This window comes from Ruditapes philippinarum, unplaced genomic scaffold (genome assembly GCF_026571515.1).
Source record: "Ruditapes philippinarum isolate M1 unplaced genomic scaffold, ASM2657151v2 ctg1094_1_1_1_1, whole genome shotgun sequence".
In the NCBI taxonomy this organism is placed as follows: domain Eukaryota; kingdom Metazoa; phylum Mollusca; class Bivalvia; order Venerida; family Veneridae; genus Ruditapes; species Ruditapes philippinarum.
In genome coordinates, this window is record NW_026865634.1 from 547 (window position 1) to 16,261 (window position 15,715).

General features: G+C 31.2%; 1 protein-coding gene across 1 annotated transcript in view; it reads left to right on the forward strand.

Moving 5' to 3' along the window:
* Positions 1-768: 768 nt before the first annotated feature.
* Positions 769-15,715, forward strand: part of LOC132729841 (calcium-activated potassium channel slowpoke-like) — a gene marked incomplete at its 5' end in the record, with an annotated part of 30,668 nt that continues 15,721 nt past the window's right edge. The window contains 4 exon segments of the mRNA XM_060715673.1: positions 769-804; positions 8,649-8,727; positions 9,726-9,788; positions 15,036-15,204. Coding sequence (XP_060571656.1) covers positions 769-804; positions 8,649-8,727; positions 9,726-9,788; positions 15,036-15,204 — 347 coding nt within the window.

Here is a 15,715-nt window from a genome sequence, read left to right on the forward strand (position 1 = left end):
TTACCTAATATAATTATTATGACGGGAAGTTTTTAAGCAAACTTTCTTCAAGTTGGTATATTTACTTTTCATAATTAAATTCACAACTGGAGTGCGAAATTGATTAATATTGTAGTCCAAACAATGAAAATGTTATTAATAAGCAATACCCTCAGAAGAGTTCCCTGAAGTATTATCACCAAATTGATTTGAACACAAGTATAAATTAAACTCACATGTTTTGTTGTATATATCAAATTGTTTAAATACGATATGTGTTTTATTGTAAGTCTATGATGCAGAATTTTATGGCCTGCAGATAATCAAACTATTTCTTAGGCAAATCTTGTTTTATTTGAATGCATAAAAGCAAATTGATAGTACATTTGGTTTGTTATTTATTTTTCAAGTGAAAAACAATCAAAGAAAAGAATTATTCCATGGCAGAATTGTGTTTTATTATAAGTATTTGAAAATGAAAGGAAAACTAATCACAAATTTTTAGTGGTTACCACTTGTAGCTCAATGAACAGTGATAATTTTGAATGATATTTTTGAGGAATCTTCTCATTTATTTAGAGGCTGTAACATTTAATTTAATGCATTGGAGCACATTTCTGTCATGAATAATTTTTTTAACAACATTTCAATATGACGTATGAAAAATTATCCGAGCTTGAGTTATACTTTTTTTGTATAATTATCAAGTGAGTTATTAAAATTTTTCATATTAAATTTGTAAGTTAGTTACATAATATGGTTGCTATTTTTATTTGCTGCGCTGTGTAGTGGCTATGTTTAGGAAAGGAGCTACGGCAGTATTAGGTATAATATATATGTTATACAACCATTTCTAGGTATTGTTTTGTGCATGTTGTTTTTCAGACATTTTTATATATATAAGTTGCTCTAAAAGTCTCACTTTTGAATTATATACTATGCTTATTATACTCTTAAGAAATGTTTGCAAACTTTGAAACATAAACATTTCATTATATGAACAAATAAACTCACTGCTTTCCACGTCTGTGGAAATTTTTGCCATATTTTCTTCTTTTTAATTTTCCGTTTTCAGTTTTAATTTGCAAAATTTAAAGCCGATTTGATGTAAATTTTTAATTTTTGTTTTTCATCATGCAAAACAATGTTTATAAGCAATGTTTACCCCAACAGTCCTGAGCTTTTTGCAAAACAATCTTGATTTTATTTCTTTATATGATATTGCTATGAGGTTTCTTAATGTTGTTTTTTAAAAATCGATACATTTTATAATATATTATTGTTTTCTGTACATTTCTAGTGTTACTTTATACTTTGTTAAAGAAAAGAGCATACTAAGGGGCACCCGTGGCTAAGTGGTAAAGGTGGTTGACTTCAAACCACTTGCCTCTCACAGCTGTAGGTTTGAGCCCCGAAAGCATCTTTGATTCTTACATGTGAGGAAGCTATCCAGCTAGCTTATGGAACATTGGTGGTTCTACTCAGGTGCCTATTTGTACCTGAAATAATGTACAGAAGGGCACCTGAGGTCTTCCTTCACCAGTAAAGCTCCAAAGTCGCCATTATGACCTACACTGTGTTGGTGCGACATAAAACCCAAACATGCTAATTTTATAACATAATCAAAAGCTCTATCACCGAAAAAGTTGACATTTATATGATGTGTTTAAGCTTACTTTTTATAATTGATTCATATAGCTTCGAAAGAATTGAAAACAGGACTAGTACAAACAATTTTGACAGAGACTGCCTTTCATAGATGTCAATCTAGATATACTATATGTTTAGGATAAGTATTTAGTGATCCGGGAGTCATGTCCACTATTACAGTGTAAAACAGTTATCATATTGTGTTCATTATCATTAGGCAAGCAGGCTTGCAATATTAATTAAAATATCGACAAATTAATCAACTGTCAGCCTAATGCAGTAGGTAAGGTTGTCAGTCAGGTGTCTTCTAGTTAAATATCAATGCAAGACTGGTTTGGATTGTACTTTTTTTGCGAAAATAATTTCTGTAAATAAACAATCAAATACGAATACATTATATTTTTTCTTGACGTAAAGAAATGTTAAGTGTTATGTTATTTTTATTAACTTCTCATTTCATTTTTTTTTTTCAAAAGTAATGAATACATGTACACACATTGTTTCAACTATAGTTCAATTGGCACGAAATAATCGTGCACTGCACAAGTACTATGACTACTGCGCACTACACAGGATAAAGAATATTATTACCCGACCAGTATATTTAAATTATTACATATTATAACAAAACTACCTTTCTTTTCCAATTCATTAGCATCTTTAGTAAATTTGAAAAAAAGGAAACAAAAATAAAAGTTATACAACTTATGAGGCTCAAACTCATGAAAAAATTAAGTTGTATTGCATCCCAATAACTTTACCAACTTTGCTCTCAAGACATTTAAAAAAAAAAATTCTTATTTCGTACTATATTGGCTTCTTAAAAACCTGTTGAGACAAATATTAAACAAAAAATGTAACATCACTCTCACATTATCATAGCGGCACAGTACTTATTGAAACATATACTATTGCTGTTATTGTTGATGAGATATTAACTCATTTGTTGTGTACATATAATAAATTGTTTGTTAAAAAGTTTGTGTAAGTGTAAAATTTAAAAAAACTTATGACTAAATTGTTTTCTGCTAGATTTTAAATATCACTTAATTTTCAATATCATGTGATTGTAACTATATGTGTAGATATCTGATTCTTTTATGCCATGAAAAGCTTTTACTTTAATCTAAGATAAGATAAAATTTAGAAACATGTTATAATCATACTCGGAAAACATTATTTGAAGAACTCTTCAATAAAAGCACCAGCATTAAATTTTTTATGAGAGTAAAAATTGAAAGAATGTAATCTTGTTAATACAAGACTTCCTGATATTGGTATTTATGCACTTCAAATTCATCTTAATGTTTTAATGAACAAAAAAAATTGAATAATTTTCTAATTCATTAAAAGATTGAAAAGTGCACAAAATAAATAGATTAAACTAATACTCTAATGAAACAATTGCCTGTAACATATTAAACTTTGTAGCAAATTGACATTATATTTGGTTAGAAATCTGGTATAAAACATGGACAAGAATAAGGAAAATGTTCAGAAAACATGGCCTTTCTCTTGGATATACGTACATTTTTAAAATCTGTTCATATACTTTCTTTGAGTTCAATATTTTCAAATTGTGTTTTATTTATCTGGAAGCACGCACCTAAAAAGCTTCATTTTTTTTATGAAAAACTTTAAAAAAGCACATTTGGTTGTGGTTGTCACCAGTGCAGTATAATGTATTTTTGGTGACAGTTTACTGTATTTCTTCATTTAACTGTGCTCTTACTTATTTAACACTTCAGTATAAATTTTAAAAAAATTATTAAAGTGAAATGGTTTGAGATTCTCATGCAGTCCGTATACTACTCTAAATAAAATATTTGAGAATCCACCTGGTTTAATTCCTCACCGAGTGACATTGACATGTTTTTATGCTGTCATAAGTTTTGCCAGAACAGTACAAGAATGCTTTTGATCTGAATAGCTTTACACTTACATATGTTTACATGCTATGTAAAGAAAGTGGTAGACAACCTGGAATAAAAAAAAATATTTAAAAAAAACACACACAAAAATATAAACAATCAATGTCTGAGAGAGGTATTATATGAGCCGTGTCATGACAAAACCAACATAGTGGGTTTGCGACCAGCATGGATCCAGACCAGCCTGCGCATCCGCGCATTCTGATCAGGATCCATGCTGTTCGCTATCAGTTTCTCTACTTGTAATAGGGTTTGTAAGCGAACAGCATGGATCCTGATCAGACTGCGCGGAACGCACTATGTTGGTTTTGTCGTGACGCGGCTCATATTATGTCTTGTGGAAACTATGCAAAATGCAAAAACATCAAGTGGACTGATACCATTGTTTATAATTAGGGCACACCTCCAATCTTTGGCAGATAAGATTTATTGCTGATTTTGTTTTTTTAAGGTGTTCTGGCTGCTAAAATACTTATTTAACTAAATGGGCTGAATTTAATTGCTCAGGTGAAAATAAATAGGCTGCATTTTCAAGATGAAATAAAGCAAAGTATAATATCTACTTTTAAAATTACTTCCAACTGTGCCAACTGCCAAGAAAGAAGAATTTTTTGCATAATTAAGGATTTATTTACAATTAGAATTGTTTTTGTTATCAGAGATAAGATGTAACCATTGCTTATTTAATTTACATGCACCAGTGCTGAAAAAGAGCTTAAGTTATTAAAGTATGAGAAGAGGTGAATCAAATTTGTGCTTTGTTTGAAAAAGAACACAAGTAATTTTAGTAGTAGAGGTGAATCAAATTTGTTGCTTCTACATATTATTCTAGCAGAAGACAAAATTATTTTTATGTAAATTAATTCAATTGTTGGCCATGCTCATTATCACCATCTTTAAGAAGCACATTTAAACAAACATTAAATTTTTGCTGTTTAAACCGGGCCATAACCTCCTGGAACTAAAAGTGTTTAGAATCTTTGCCTACACTATATAATGGACAGCTTCAAAAATTGAAGCTGGAAAAGTCAATATAAGATATTCTGCTAGTTAAGGTTAAGTTTCTAAAAAAGCTTTTCAAGATTCCTACTCAATCTGCACAATTTATTATTTGTCAATTATCATGTTTATAAATAAAATATTGTTTTAAACTAATATTTTTTCTTACATAATCAAATCTTAAAAATGTCATTATTTATATCTCATACAATCCTTTTGTTCTTAAATGTTGTATAATTCTGATCATACATACATGTATATTGATAACTTTATATAATAATATATAGAACTAGCTACATGTTCTCCAAATGTACATGTTATGTCATTGTTGTTCAGTGTTGTTTTTTTTTTCTTGTTTAGTGTGTGGAATTTCTCCCCTTGTTTGTATATTATCCATTGTGGAGCAACGCCCATATCGTAATAAAGCGTAATCACGAAGATGGCACCTTTTGGCTTCTGTAGATTCCATATTTATATGCCCTAATTTGGATGTTGCCCCAACATTAAAATATTTATGTGGTATAATACAAGGTGTCACATTATGAAAGTCAAAAACTAATTTTGGACAATTTAAAAACTTGTTTCATCACAAAGTCAATAACTTTGAAAATATGTGTCCTCAATAAACCACCATCGCTTGTTTCTGGACAGGTAGAGGTCACGTGATTTTGTCTGCCAAAATATTGTTTCGTTTTTTTTAAAGTTGTTAAGCATACATTACCATGGTGTTCAGCCCATGGATTAGGAATTTTGAGGTGCACATTTATGTTATGCACCGCAAAATCATATTTTTATGAGGTTTAAAAACCCCTCTTTAATCGTCATTTTGACAGAAAGACTACAATTGGGGGTTGGGGGTGTCTATGAAAATGCTCAAAAAGTTGTTCACTGCTCATAGGATATGGAGTTTTTCTTGTTAACTCATAGAAACTAAAGGTGTATGCTCGTTTCTGTTCGATTTTTTTGTATTCTATGTTTTTATTAACATGACAAAGCTATTTCTTTTTTAGGGAACTTGGGAAGTATTGTTTACAAGTATTTCTATTCTTTACATATCAAAGTCATTACTAGAAAATGAATAAAAGAAGATCACTGACTGCTGGGTGTCTACCTTTAAGTACTTTAAGTATTTTCAACTTCTTATGAAATTTATCTTTTATTATATTTCTTAGAGCATGCATTAAGATTGACTAGTATTTAGATTTGTTTCTCACAGAAATGTAAGTGTGTAAATCAATAAACTGAAACACTTGCACAAGATTTTGTTGAGAAATTAAGATTTCTTGCTAATTTCCCCCAACGATTCCTTTTCAAATTTCAAAAAGTAAACTGTAACGACTAATACTATTGGAATTTTTGACGTTAGTCTTAACCCTTAAACTGCTGAATTTATGGAATGGATTTGCCCAGTTTTAAATTTGGAACAGTCCGTTTGAAGTTCAAGGAATTTCATTATCAAAATACAAAAATTGAGCTACCAACAGTATAGAGTGTGTTCTAACTGATCGGAAGTGCGGGCTCAATATAATCGCTTTCAGTTCCAGCAGCTTAAGGGTTAAGATAAGCGTTTCGGCAGAACAAGCAAACATGAACTTTGAATTTGCATTGCTAAATAACCTTCTAATGACCTTTATTTCAGCATGTAAATTGTTATCCTGTAAATTGATTTCTTGAAAACAATTTTAATTTATTTTTTTTTCCAAAGATCTAGGCATGCATACATGTGTTTCGTATTGGAAGTTTTGAAATTTTTATAGGATATGTTACATCGTAGGTCATGTTTTTGGCTTGACATTTTTCTTATACATATTTCTGTTGTCTTGCTTGTTGTAGTGTCAGCAGGTACGTATAGATAGTCACATGATCAGTCACATGACCAATCACATGTCTGACACAGATATAGGACATACGTAGCCACCGCTATACACCCTTGAAATCTCGCATCCAAGATACCCCCACCCCTTTCTGCAAGCATCACTATTACTTAAATAAGTCACTGTAAAAAATTTCTTTAATACTTTCTTTTTTTTCTTGATTTATTTCTTTCATTAATTTTTCTTTCTTTTTTTTCCATTTATTTATTATCATTATTTCTTATCTATACATATTATTCATATATTATTGAAAGTAACATATACATGTCTTATACGATTGTACACTATCATAATGGATGTATTTATTATATTTTGAGCAAAGAGGAAATGTTTTTCTTGGCCATTTCTGTGAAACCTTCAGTCATTATTTAATGGTTTTGACTAAACAGACTTGCTCTGCCTCAAATTTTGAACTAGTCTAAGCCATTTTGAATATTATGCACTGCAATCAATTCAAACTATGAAAAGCCCATAACAAACTCTTTGGGAAAAAGTTGGGACTTTTAGATTACTAAACCCTTTTCTTGAGGTGACAATGATGATGATAAACAGTTGGCAAAAATCACTTCTTAAAATGCCCTTGCACAGCAGACATGTTCCTACTATTTTAGTGTTTGATAACGGGCCATCCTGGATAAATGAATGAAAAAGAAGGTCATTAAATTTAGTCAAAAGAAATTTTGTTAATAATTATGATCACAAAATTTACCAAATCTAAGTTATACTTCCAAGTATGATTGTCACAGCAACTGTTTAGAAGAAAATAATTTTGGGTCACCTTGGTGTAAAACCTTGCTGTATATTTCTAGCATTCTTGAGCATTTTTGAGTTTCAAGATGTCCAAAAAAATATGCTGGTCTGTATCCAAGAAAAATATTTTCTCTCACATTCATTTCATTCATTGTACATGTATTTTAAAAAAACAAAACAAGTAAGTATACTTTCACAATGTTAAATTTCTGTTATCTATTTTAATTGATTCAGTTACTTTCTGAATAGTTTCAAAAAGTAGAAAAAGTAGACCAAAAATCTCTTTTAGTTGCTTTTCTTTGCTCTTGACCTTTATATAAAAGAAGAAGAAGATTTTACAAACCAGAGCTGAAATGAATATCAAGTAAGAATTGTGGGTACCAGTACTTAAATTTCTCAAGACATTAATGAAGTAGTTAAAAAGATCAATTCACAGGATGCATTTATGTAAACTTAATTTGTCTGTAAGTTAGGCAAGGATGAAAAGAAGTTATTGCTGCAGATGGCAGTCTTGAGCGTATAAAAGATGCATTAAGAGTAAAATGATACAGATTACAGTGATCATTTTAGCTCTGCTATAATCCATTGCATGGTGACCTCTCAGATAAGGTCATAATACATATTCATATAAGGATATTATGATTCAACATTCTGTGCATTCCAGAACAGTTTTAAAGCAGCATGGCTCCAGGTTCATGCTAATTTTTATGAAAAGTTTGAAAATTTATTTAAAGTGACATTATGCCCATCTATAGGTATATAATGAATGAGAGAGAGGGTCAAAATAAATTTTCATTTTGCCATATTTTCTTTTGATTTAATAATTAACTTTGCATAAACGATAAATAACCACTGGATTTATACGAAATTTCAGTAAATATCTTTTAGAATTTACCTGTAATGTTCAATTTATAAAAAGAGTGGGGCAGTCTTTTTATATTTTAGGTAGATTTCATATTTTATCCTAAACATTTTCCAATATAATATGTTGGTCAAACATCATTTAAACAGTCAATCTCTTGAAATATAAAGTCAATTCAGCTCAACTCGACAATGAAAATATGAGCATAATGTCACTTTAAAACTATGTTGTGAAGTGAACACAGAAAGTAATTTACACATACAATCCTTGTATTAAAATTACCAGAAAAAGATCAAAATATGTGAATATAACTCTTTAACTGTGTTAGTCATAGAAGAAGAGATATATAATAAATACAACATTTGAATCTTGAAACTTTTTACTTTTCTTAAAGTCTGAGTACATAGTTCTCATGTTTGACTTTCTGGAAATAGTTTTTCTCATCTGGAGGCTTGCAGCTTTAAATTATGCATATGTTATCACCAGTTACATTTATATGCGACCTTTATAAGAAATGTTGTCATGGAATGGACTATGAATATATAGTATATTTCCATGAATGCTTTTATTCACAAAATTGTCTGCATTTGTTATTGTCAACAGCTGCCACGCAGAGTCAGAATCCTAACCCGTTCAATATCAAAGACAAACTGAAGAAGGCAGCTGCGGGAGGTACAGCCATGTAAGTATTCATTATTATTTATGTCTGGTTTTTAAGCGTGTTATTGCTAGAACGAATTCAAGATACCACACAATAAACGTAGATTGACCAATTCTAAGCGAAAAGACTGTTCTATTTTGGGAATATTATACATGTGATATTAACAGGCTAACCCAGTTCGGACTGAACAATTTTCTTGTTTTGCTATTATTTGGGCATTTTTGGGCCATTTGTTGAAGATTATATTTACTGTTATGACATCAGCAAATGATAAGATAGCTCAATTTCCACACAGACTGTATCATTGAATATTAGTATAATTATCATTGCGATTTATCATACAATTATCACAGTTAGCTTTAGAGCTTGGCTTCATCATTGCGACGTCTGATCAATATCATAGGGATAATTATATGTATATTTAATTGTTGTTTGTACATTTATATCAGACATTTCACCAGACCTTTCTTCTGGAGTGTTATATCTCTTTCACATTGTTTGTGACGATTAAGAATATATTTTCTGAAAGGTTTCTTTTATTTTAAATCATATATATTTTTCTACTATATTTTGTTATCTCGTTTTACATGTAGAGATATGTCTCTAGGTCACCTGACGAAGGCTTGATGGATTCGCTCTTTGATCATATTATGATAAATTCAGAAATGAGCATCCGCGCAGTCTGATCAGGATCCATGCTGTTCGCTATCAGTTTCTTTACTTGTTATAGGGTCTGTAAGCGAACAGCATGGATCCTGATCAGACTGCGCGTATGCACAGGCTGATCTGGATCCATGCTGGTCGCAAACGCGCTATGTTGGTTTCGTCGTGACATGGCTCAAATATGCCTTAATAGTTTTGATACCTGACTAAGTCTCTTTTATTCTAAAATTTTGATTGTTTAGGGAGCGGTGAATTTCTTTTTAATGATTTTTAACTTGTGTTGTAATATAAGTGAAAAAAATTGTGTTGATTGTAATAAAATTGTACAAGAAATGCGAGATGTGAACGTATTTCAGTGAAGATGAGACGGCTAAGGAAAAATGGATACGTACAGCAACTAAGATACACCGTCTATCAATGTAAACCCCACCCCCATCAGGCATGACCACGCCTCTTAAATGCCTCTTTTTTAACCACACCCATTTGAATACTTTTTTTTTTTGCAGTGTCAAATTCAACTAAATGTGAAAGTTTTTTAGACCCAGATGAGCTTTACATGGTCACAGCTAATGTCAATTAAGTTTGCTTTATTTTGGAATAACTTAATAGCATGCCTGGGAATAACTTCATTTTTTGACATTCTGTTCTTCATTTAGTTATATTATGCTACTGTTAAATGAACAATTAAATGTCAAATTATTTAATCTATTAAGAGTGAATGTTGACATTGTTGATTTACTGTCATATTTAAAAGTGTTGGTCTGGTTACAGTTAAAGATACATTGTTCAGTAAGATAGTACAGTTTGGAGCTTTGCCATGGCAGAAAATCTATATACGACTTGACAATTTATTGCACATCAACTCTTACCCTGCTAAATTTGTTAAATGGACTTGTCCTGCTTTGATATTGGAACATTCCATTGTTAAATTAAAGGTTTTTTTTGTGAAATTCTAAAAATAGGCAGCCAACAGTATAGAGCATGGTTAACCTGCATGATTGTGCAGGCTGGTCTAACTAAACTAGTGGCATAGGTTTGTTATTTACTGCGGCTGGCACCGTTAGAATGTCATACCAAAGTCTGAGCCTCTACCCAAAAGATATATTTAAATGTTGGTCTTTTACTGAAATTGCCACATGAAAAATAAAAAGAACATTGAAGTAACTCCTCTGAGGTTTTTTATGAGAATTGTTTTGTTTTAAATTCTGTTCTGGTGGGGGGGGGGGTTTTTTTTTATAGAATTTGGTGTGTTCTTTGCAAAATTTGGTTTTGTTTTAATTTGTTTTGAATTTCAGTAAGAAAAATAAAAAGAGGAAAACTTTGGAGCCAATTGAGTGGTGAACATCATCTGTTGATATATATATATATATATTGATATAATACAGGACTTCTAAACTGGTCTTCTCAATGCATTACAAAATTTATATATAATTATGTACAATATACTAGAATTTCTTAAACATTTGTAATGAAGATTTTATGAAACAAAAGATGCAATGGGAAAATTGTTTAGCAGTTCTGAATTAGTCACATGTATTCATTTAATAAAATGCATTCATGTTGCAAGAATCTATCCATAGAAAAGTCTGAAAAAATGACCTTTCCATCAATGTTGGTACAAAAACATGTATAATTTTGAGTTGTTCAATTATTCAGGCTCGTCTTTTAGCAGCTAATCTATTTAGGACTTATTTGGGGCTGTCAGTTGTTACAGGCACCCCTATGTGTAAAATAATATAGTTACTTTGCTAGCAGCTTACAGTCACTCAGTGTCTGGTTGCTTGTCTCAGTGAGGAGAGCACCAGAGCTTGGATCTTCCGCCACCAGTAAAGCTAGAAAGTAACCATTTGACCATGACCTTATGTGGAGGTGATTTGACCTTTAACCTGCTGAATTTCTTAAAAGGACTTGCCCAGCTTCCATTTCGGGACTGTCCATTGTCAAATTTGATGATATCACAAGAAAAAATTTAAGTCCAACAGGCAACTGTACAAAGTATGGTCAGGCTGACCTGGTTCTATTCTTGTAACAAATGTTTATAACTTTGCTTCATAAAATATAACAAAAAAACAACAACAACAAAAATCTGAGAAATTGTAGCATTGGCCAACGCATTCTAAGTAAAGTGAAATTATACATTGTCTGAAAAAGTACACAGTAATATATATTTCAGGAAAGGTCATTTATACGTAGATCAGACTATAGTTCATTAATAAATAATGAATTAACTAAGATGTATGTATAGCAATCTCATGTACTAAATTGTAACCTATTTAGACTATATTCATATAGGGGTTTTTCTTTGTTGTGTATGAAGTAACAGAGATAAACAGTGAGTGTCCTATATTTATATATAGGTCTATATATAAGTCATTCCTTGTCATTGACTGAAAATTAGTTTGTGCTTTGTGTACCTTAGTAACAGATTGATAGTCGAATGACTATAAATTATCAGGAAACTAATATGAATAATAGAATATAGAATAATAGATTCAGGCTCCATATATATAGAATGTTCTGGAAATTTTGTGCAAGGACAAAAATAAAATGTAATTGACTTTGTGGACAAAGACATATGAGATGGAAATGGCATGCAACAAAATCATTATGTAAAGGAAATCTAATGACAATTTTAGTTATATAATGTAATTGGAAAAGTAATGTAATGAAACCTTATTGTAACAGATGGCATTTTGTATTTAAAATTGATCACATTTGAATGTAATCTACTGCAAGCTCTAATACAAATGTTAAGAACAAAATAATACGGCAATTAAATTTATCATTTTCAAAATCACTCTGTTATACCATTATTGTTGAAAATAACTCTGTTATACCACATTATGATTGAAAATAACTCTGTTATACCGACATATTGTTGAAAATAACTCTGTTATATCACATAATGTTGAAAATAACTCTGTTATACCACATATTGTTGAAAATAACTCTGTTATACCACATATTGTTGAAAATAACTCTGTTATACCACATTATGGTTGAAAATAACTCTGTTATACCACATAATTTTGAAAACAACTTAGTTATACCACATATTGTTGGAACAAGAGCGATCAGTAATCACATGTGTCGCCTCATGATGGCCAATTTTATGTTGGGACAAGTTTTGTGACAGACGGACAGACAGACGGACAGTGCACAACTAGACTTGGTATTGATCATTCCTGTAAAGTTTGGATAAAATTGCACCAGTAGTTTATGAGGAGTAGTCCGGACAAGCTGTTGTGTATCTGGCAACACACAGAAAAAAACACCTTTTTATCAAAGGGCCATAACTCGGCCAAAATCATTCAACCGGAAAACCCGTGCAATATGCGCAAGGACTTGAGCTAAAGATCAATCCTGTAAAGTTTCATTGAAATTGCATTAGTGGTATAAGAGAAGTAGTCCGGACAAACTTTAAAAATAAAAATAATTAAAGGGCCATAACTCTGACAAAAATCATTGAACCGGAAAATACTGACAATACGCACAACTAGACTTGGTACTGATCATTCCTGTAAAGTTTGGATGAAATTGCACCAGTAGTTTTTGAGGAGTAGTCCGGACAAGATTTTGTGTATCCGGCAACACACAGAAAAAAACACCTTTTTATCAAAGGGCCATAACTCGGCCAAAAATCATTTAACCGGAAAACCCTTGCAAAATGCACAAGGACTTGAGCTACAGATCAATCCTGTAAAGTTTCATTGAAATTGCATTAGTGGTATAAGAGAAGTAGTCCGGACAAACTTTAAAAATAAAAATTATTAAAGGGCCATAACTCTGACAAAAATCATTGAACTGGAAAATGCTGACAATATGCACAACTAGACTTGGTACTGATCATTCCTGTAAAGTTTGGATGAAATTGCACCAGTAGTTTATGAGGAGTAGTCCGGACAAGTTTTGTGACGGACAGACAGACGGACGGACAGACGACGGAGAAGTGATCCCTATATGTCGCCACTACTCCGTAGAGGCGACACAAAAATGATATTAGATAATTTAATACATGCCCATGTGTATAGTGAGTGGAGAATAATTTTACCTGAAATTCTTGTCGACTGTTTTGTACTCTTTCTTTGCATTCTTTTAACTAACAACTTTTTTCTGAATAAAGAAACAACATGAATGCATCAAATAACATTTGAAATGAATCGATTTGAATTGCTGTGTGGCTTCTTAACCCTGACTTTATTGTACTAATATGCTCCACATTTTGTAGATATCAATCAATTAACACTAGGTATATAGTTCTTGTTCAATAATTATAGTCTTTATAAAAGAAGGTCACAAACACTTAGAAAAATAACACTTAGAGGTGTATAATCACCACATGCTGTTCTTTAACTAATTTATTTTCTAGTTTATACTTTATACACTGTTAACCGTTTTCAAATTCTTAGAGTGTCAATAATTATGACAAATGTAGATATAACTTAAAATAGAAGTTCATCTTGAGTAAGACATTTACAACAGTTGAACACATATAATATGATATCCTTCACTGAAATCACATATAAAATGTCATACTTACAACTATTTATTAAAGATATTAAAGCAACAATGTACATGTAACTGACTTTTTATCACCATAAATTTCAATGACAAATAAAAATGTTCCCTTTAAGGTTTTCATATCTAGAATTTATTTTTGTTTGATCATAAGCTTATAGACATACTCTCAAAAAGTTTTCTTTATGTTGTCCTTATTTGGAAAGAAAGTTGTCCATGAAAGCTTGGTCAGCAAGTCATTCGGTAAAAAAATGAAACTACTCTTTTTAGGTTTTCTATCTGTAGTCAATATTTGGATGTGATCTTTGGCTTGCATTTGATTTATTTAGATTAATCTAGATGTAACATTCGGTTTATTTAGATAAATCTAGATGAGGAACATTTTAGATCATAGGGATCAATATGCTCCCTTAATTACTCTTCATGTAGCTGTTGTAAATTTTCCATACTTTAGGATATATAGTTATGATTCTTGTAGAAAATGACAATCCATATTTTTATCTGGAGATTATTTGGAAAATAAATAATAATGATATTTTGAGACGATGATTTCACTTACGAGATGTTATAATTATCTGTAATATGATAAAAGTATTCCCCCTTTAACAGATGTATGATAGAAATGCTACAGTATTCCCAGTTGTTTGATACAATGGATTTAGTTTATTATATTAGTGAAGCAAGATAGTATTTCTAGCTTCATATAAAACTTTCACAGTATGTGTAAATACAAAAAAAAAAAAAAATGTAACTCTGCTGATATATTGTCAAAATGGTTTTGATTCTTAGGTCATTGGTATACTATTAAAGTATGTTTTATTTGAATATTAGATCTATGACAGCATGAAACACTTTGAGACTTTCCACTCATACTCCGACAACGTCAAAATATGAAACCATTAAGATTTCAAAAGTTTATTTAAGTGGTGTATCAAAATGATTTAATTTAAGTGTTTCATTTTGTATTTTTACAAGTTCATCATTTGAATCAGGCAATTTTACGTCACCTAAGTGCAGTAACAGCATAAGTCCTTCTTTATTTAATAGGAGTTACCCAGTTATTGCACTAAGCTGAAAAATAGTTAATTACTCGCTTTACATTTTATCACTGTCATTGTCTGACTGGAGAACTTTTTACTATTATTTAGGCCAACAAGCCCTAGCAAGGCTGTTTTACCAGCGATGGAGAAAGAAAACCCCGACGTTCCACCAGCTCCATGGAACATGTCCTCCGAGAAGTCAGATGAACCACGCAAGTTTGATTCTACCGGCATGTTTCATTGGTGTCCTGGAAGACCTATAGAGGAAGCCATCATGGTATGTTGAATTCTGGGTGGGCATGTTTGAGATATTTTTGAATTCTCAGTGCCATTTGTCCCTTTGAATATGAGCTTAAAACAGATAGCCAGTATTCTATCAGTGTTTGGTTTGATCTACATGATGTACAGTAATAGTTTTTGTTTCTATCCACATTTAATTAACAGTTTTATTCCATAACCTGCTGAATTTGTGTAATGGATTCCCATTCTTTGAATTTGGAACAGTCCATTTAGGCACAGGCCTACAAGTAGGTCAAGAAATTTACATTTTCAAAGTCCCAAAAATACAATAAAAACAGGCGAGGGTGGAGTTGGTAGTGGGTTCAAGCCATATAGTCGAATCAAGTGTGTGTGCATGATTTACCATCCTCAGTAAAGTTTGCATCCAATCGAATTCGAATCGAATCATAGTTTAAAATTATTGTTTTCATAATTTTCCTTGAACATACTTTGGAACGCGCATTTTGCTCTTTTTAATCTGAACTTGTTTTTGGCTTGTAGGGGCTCAG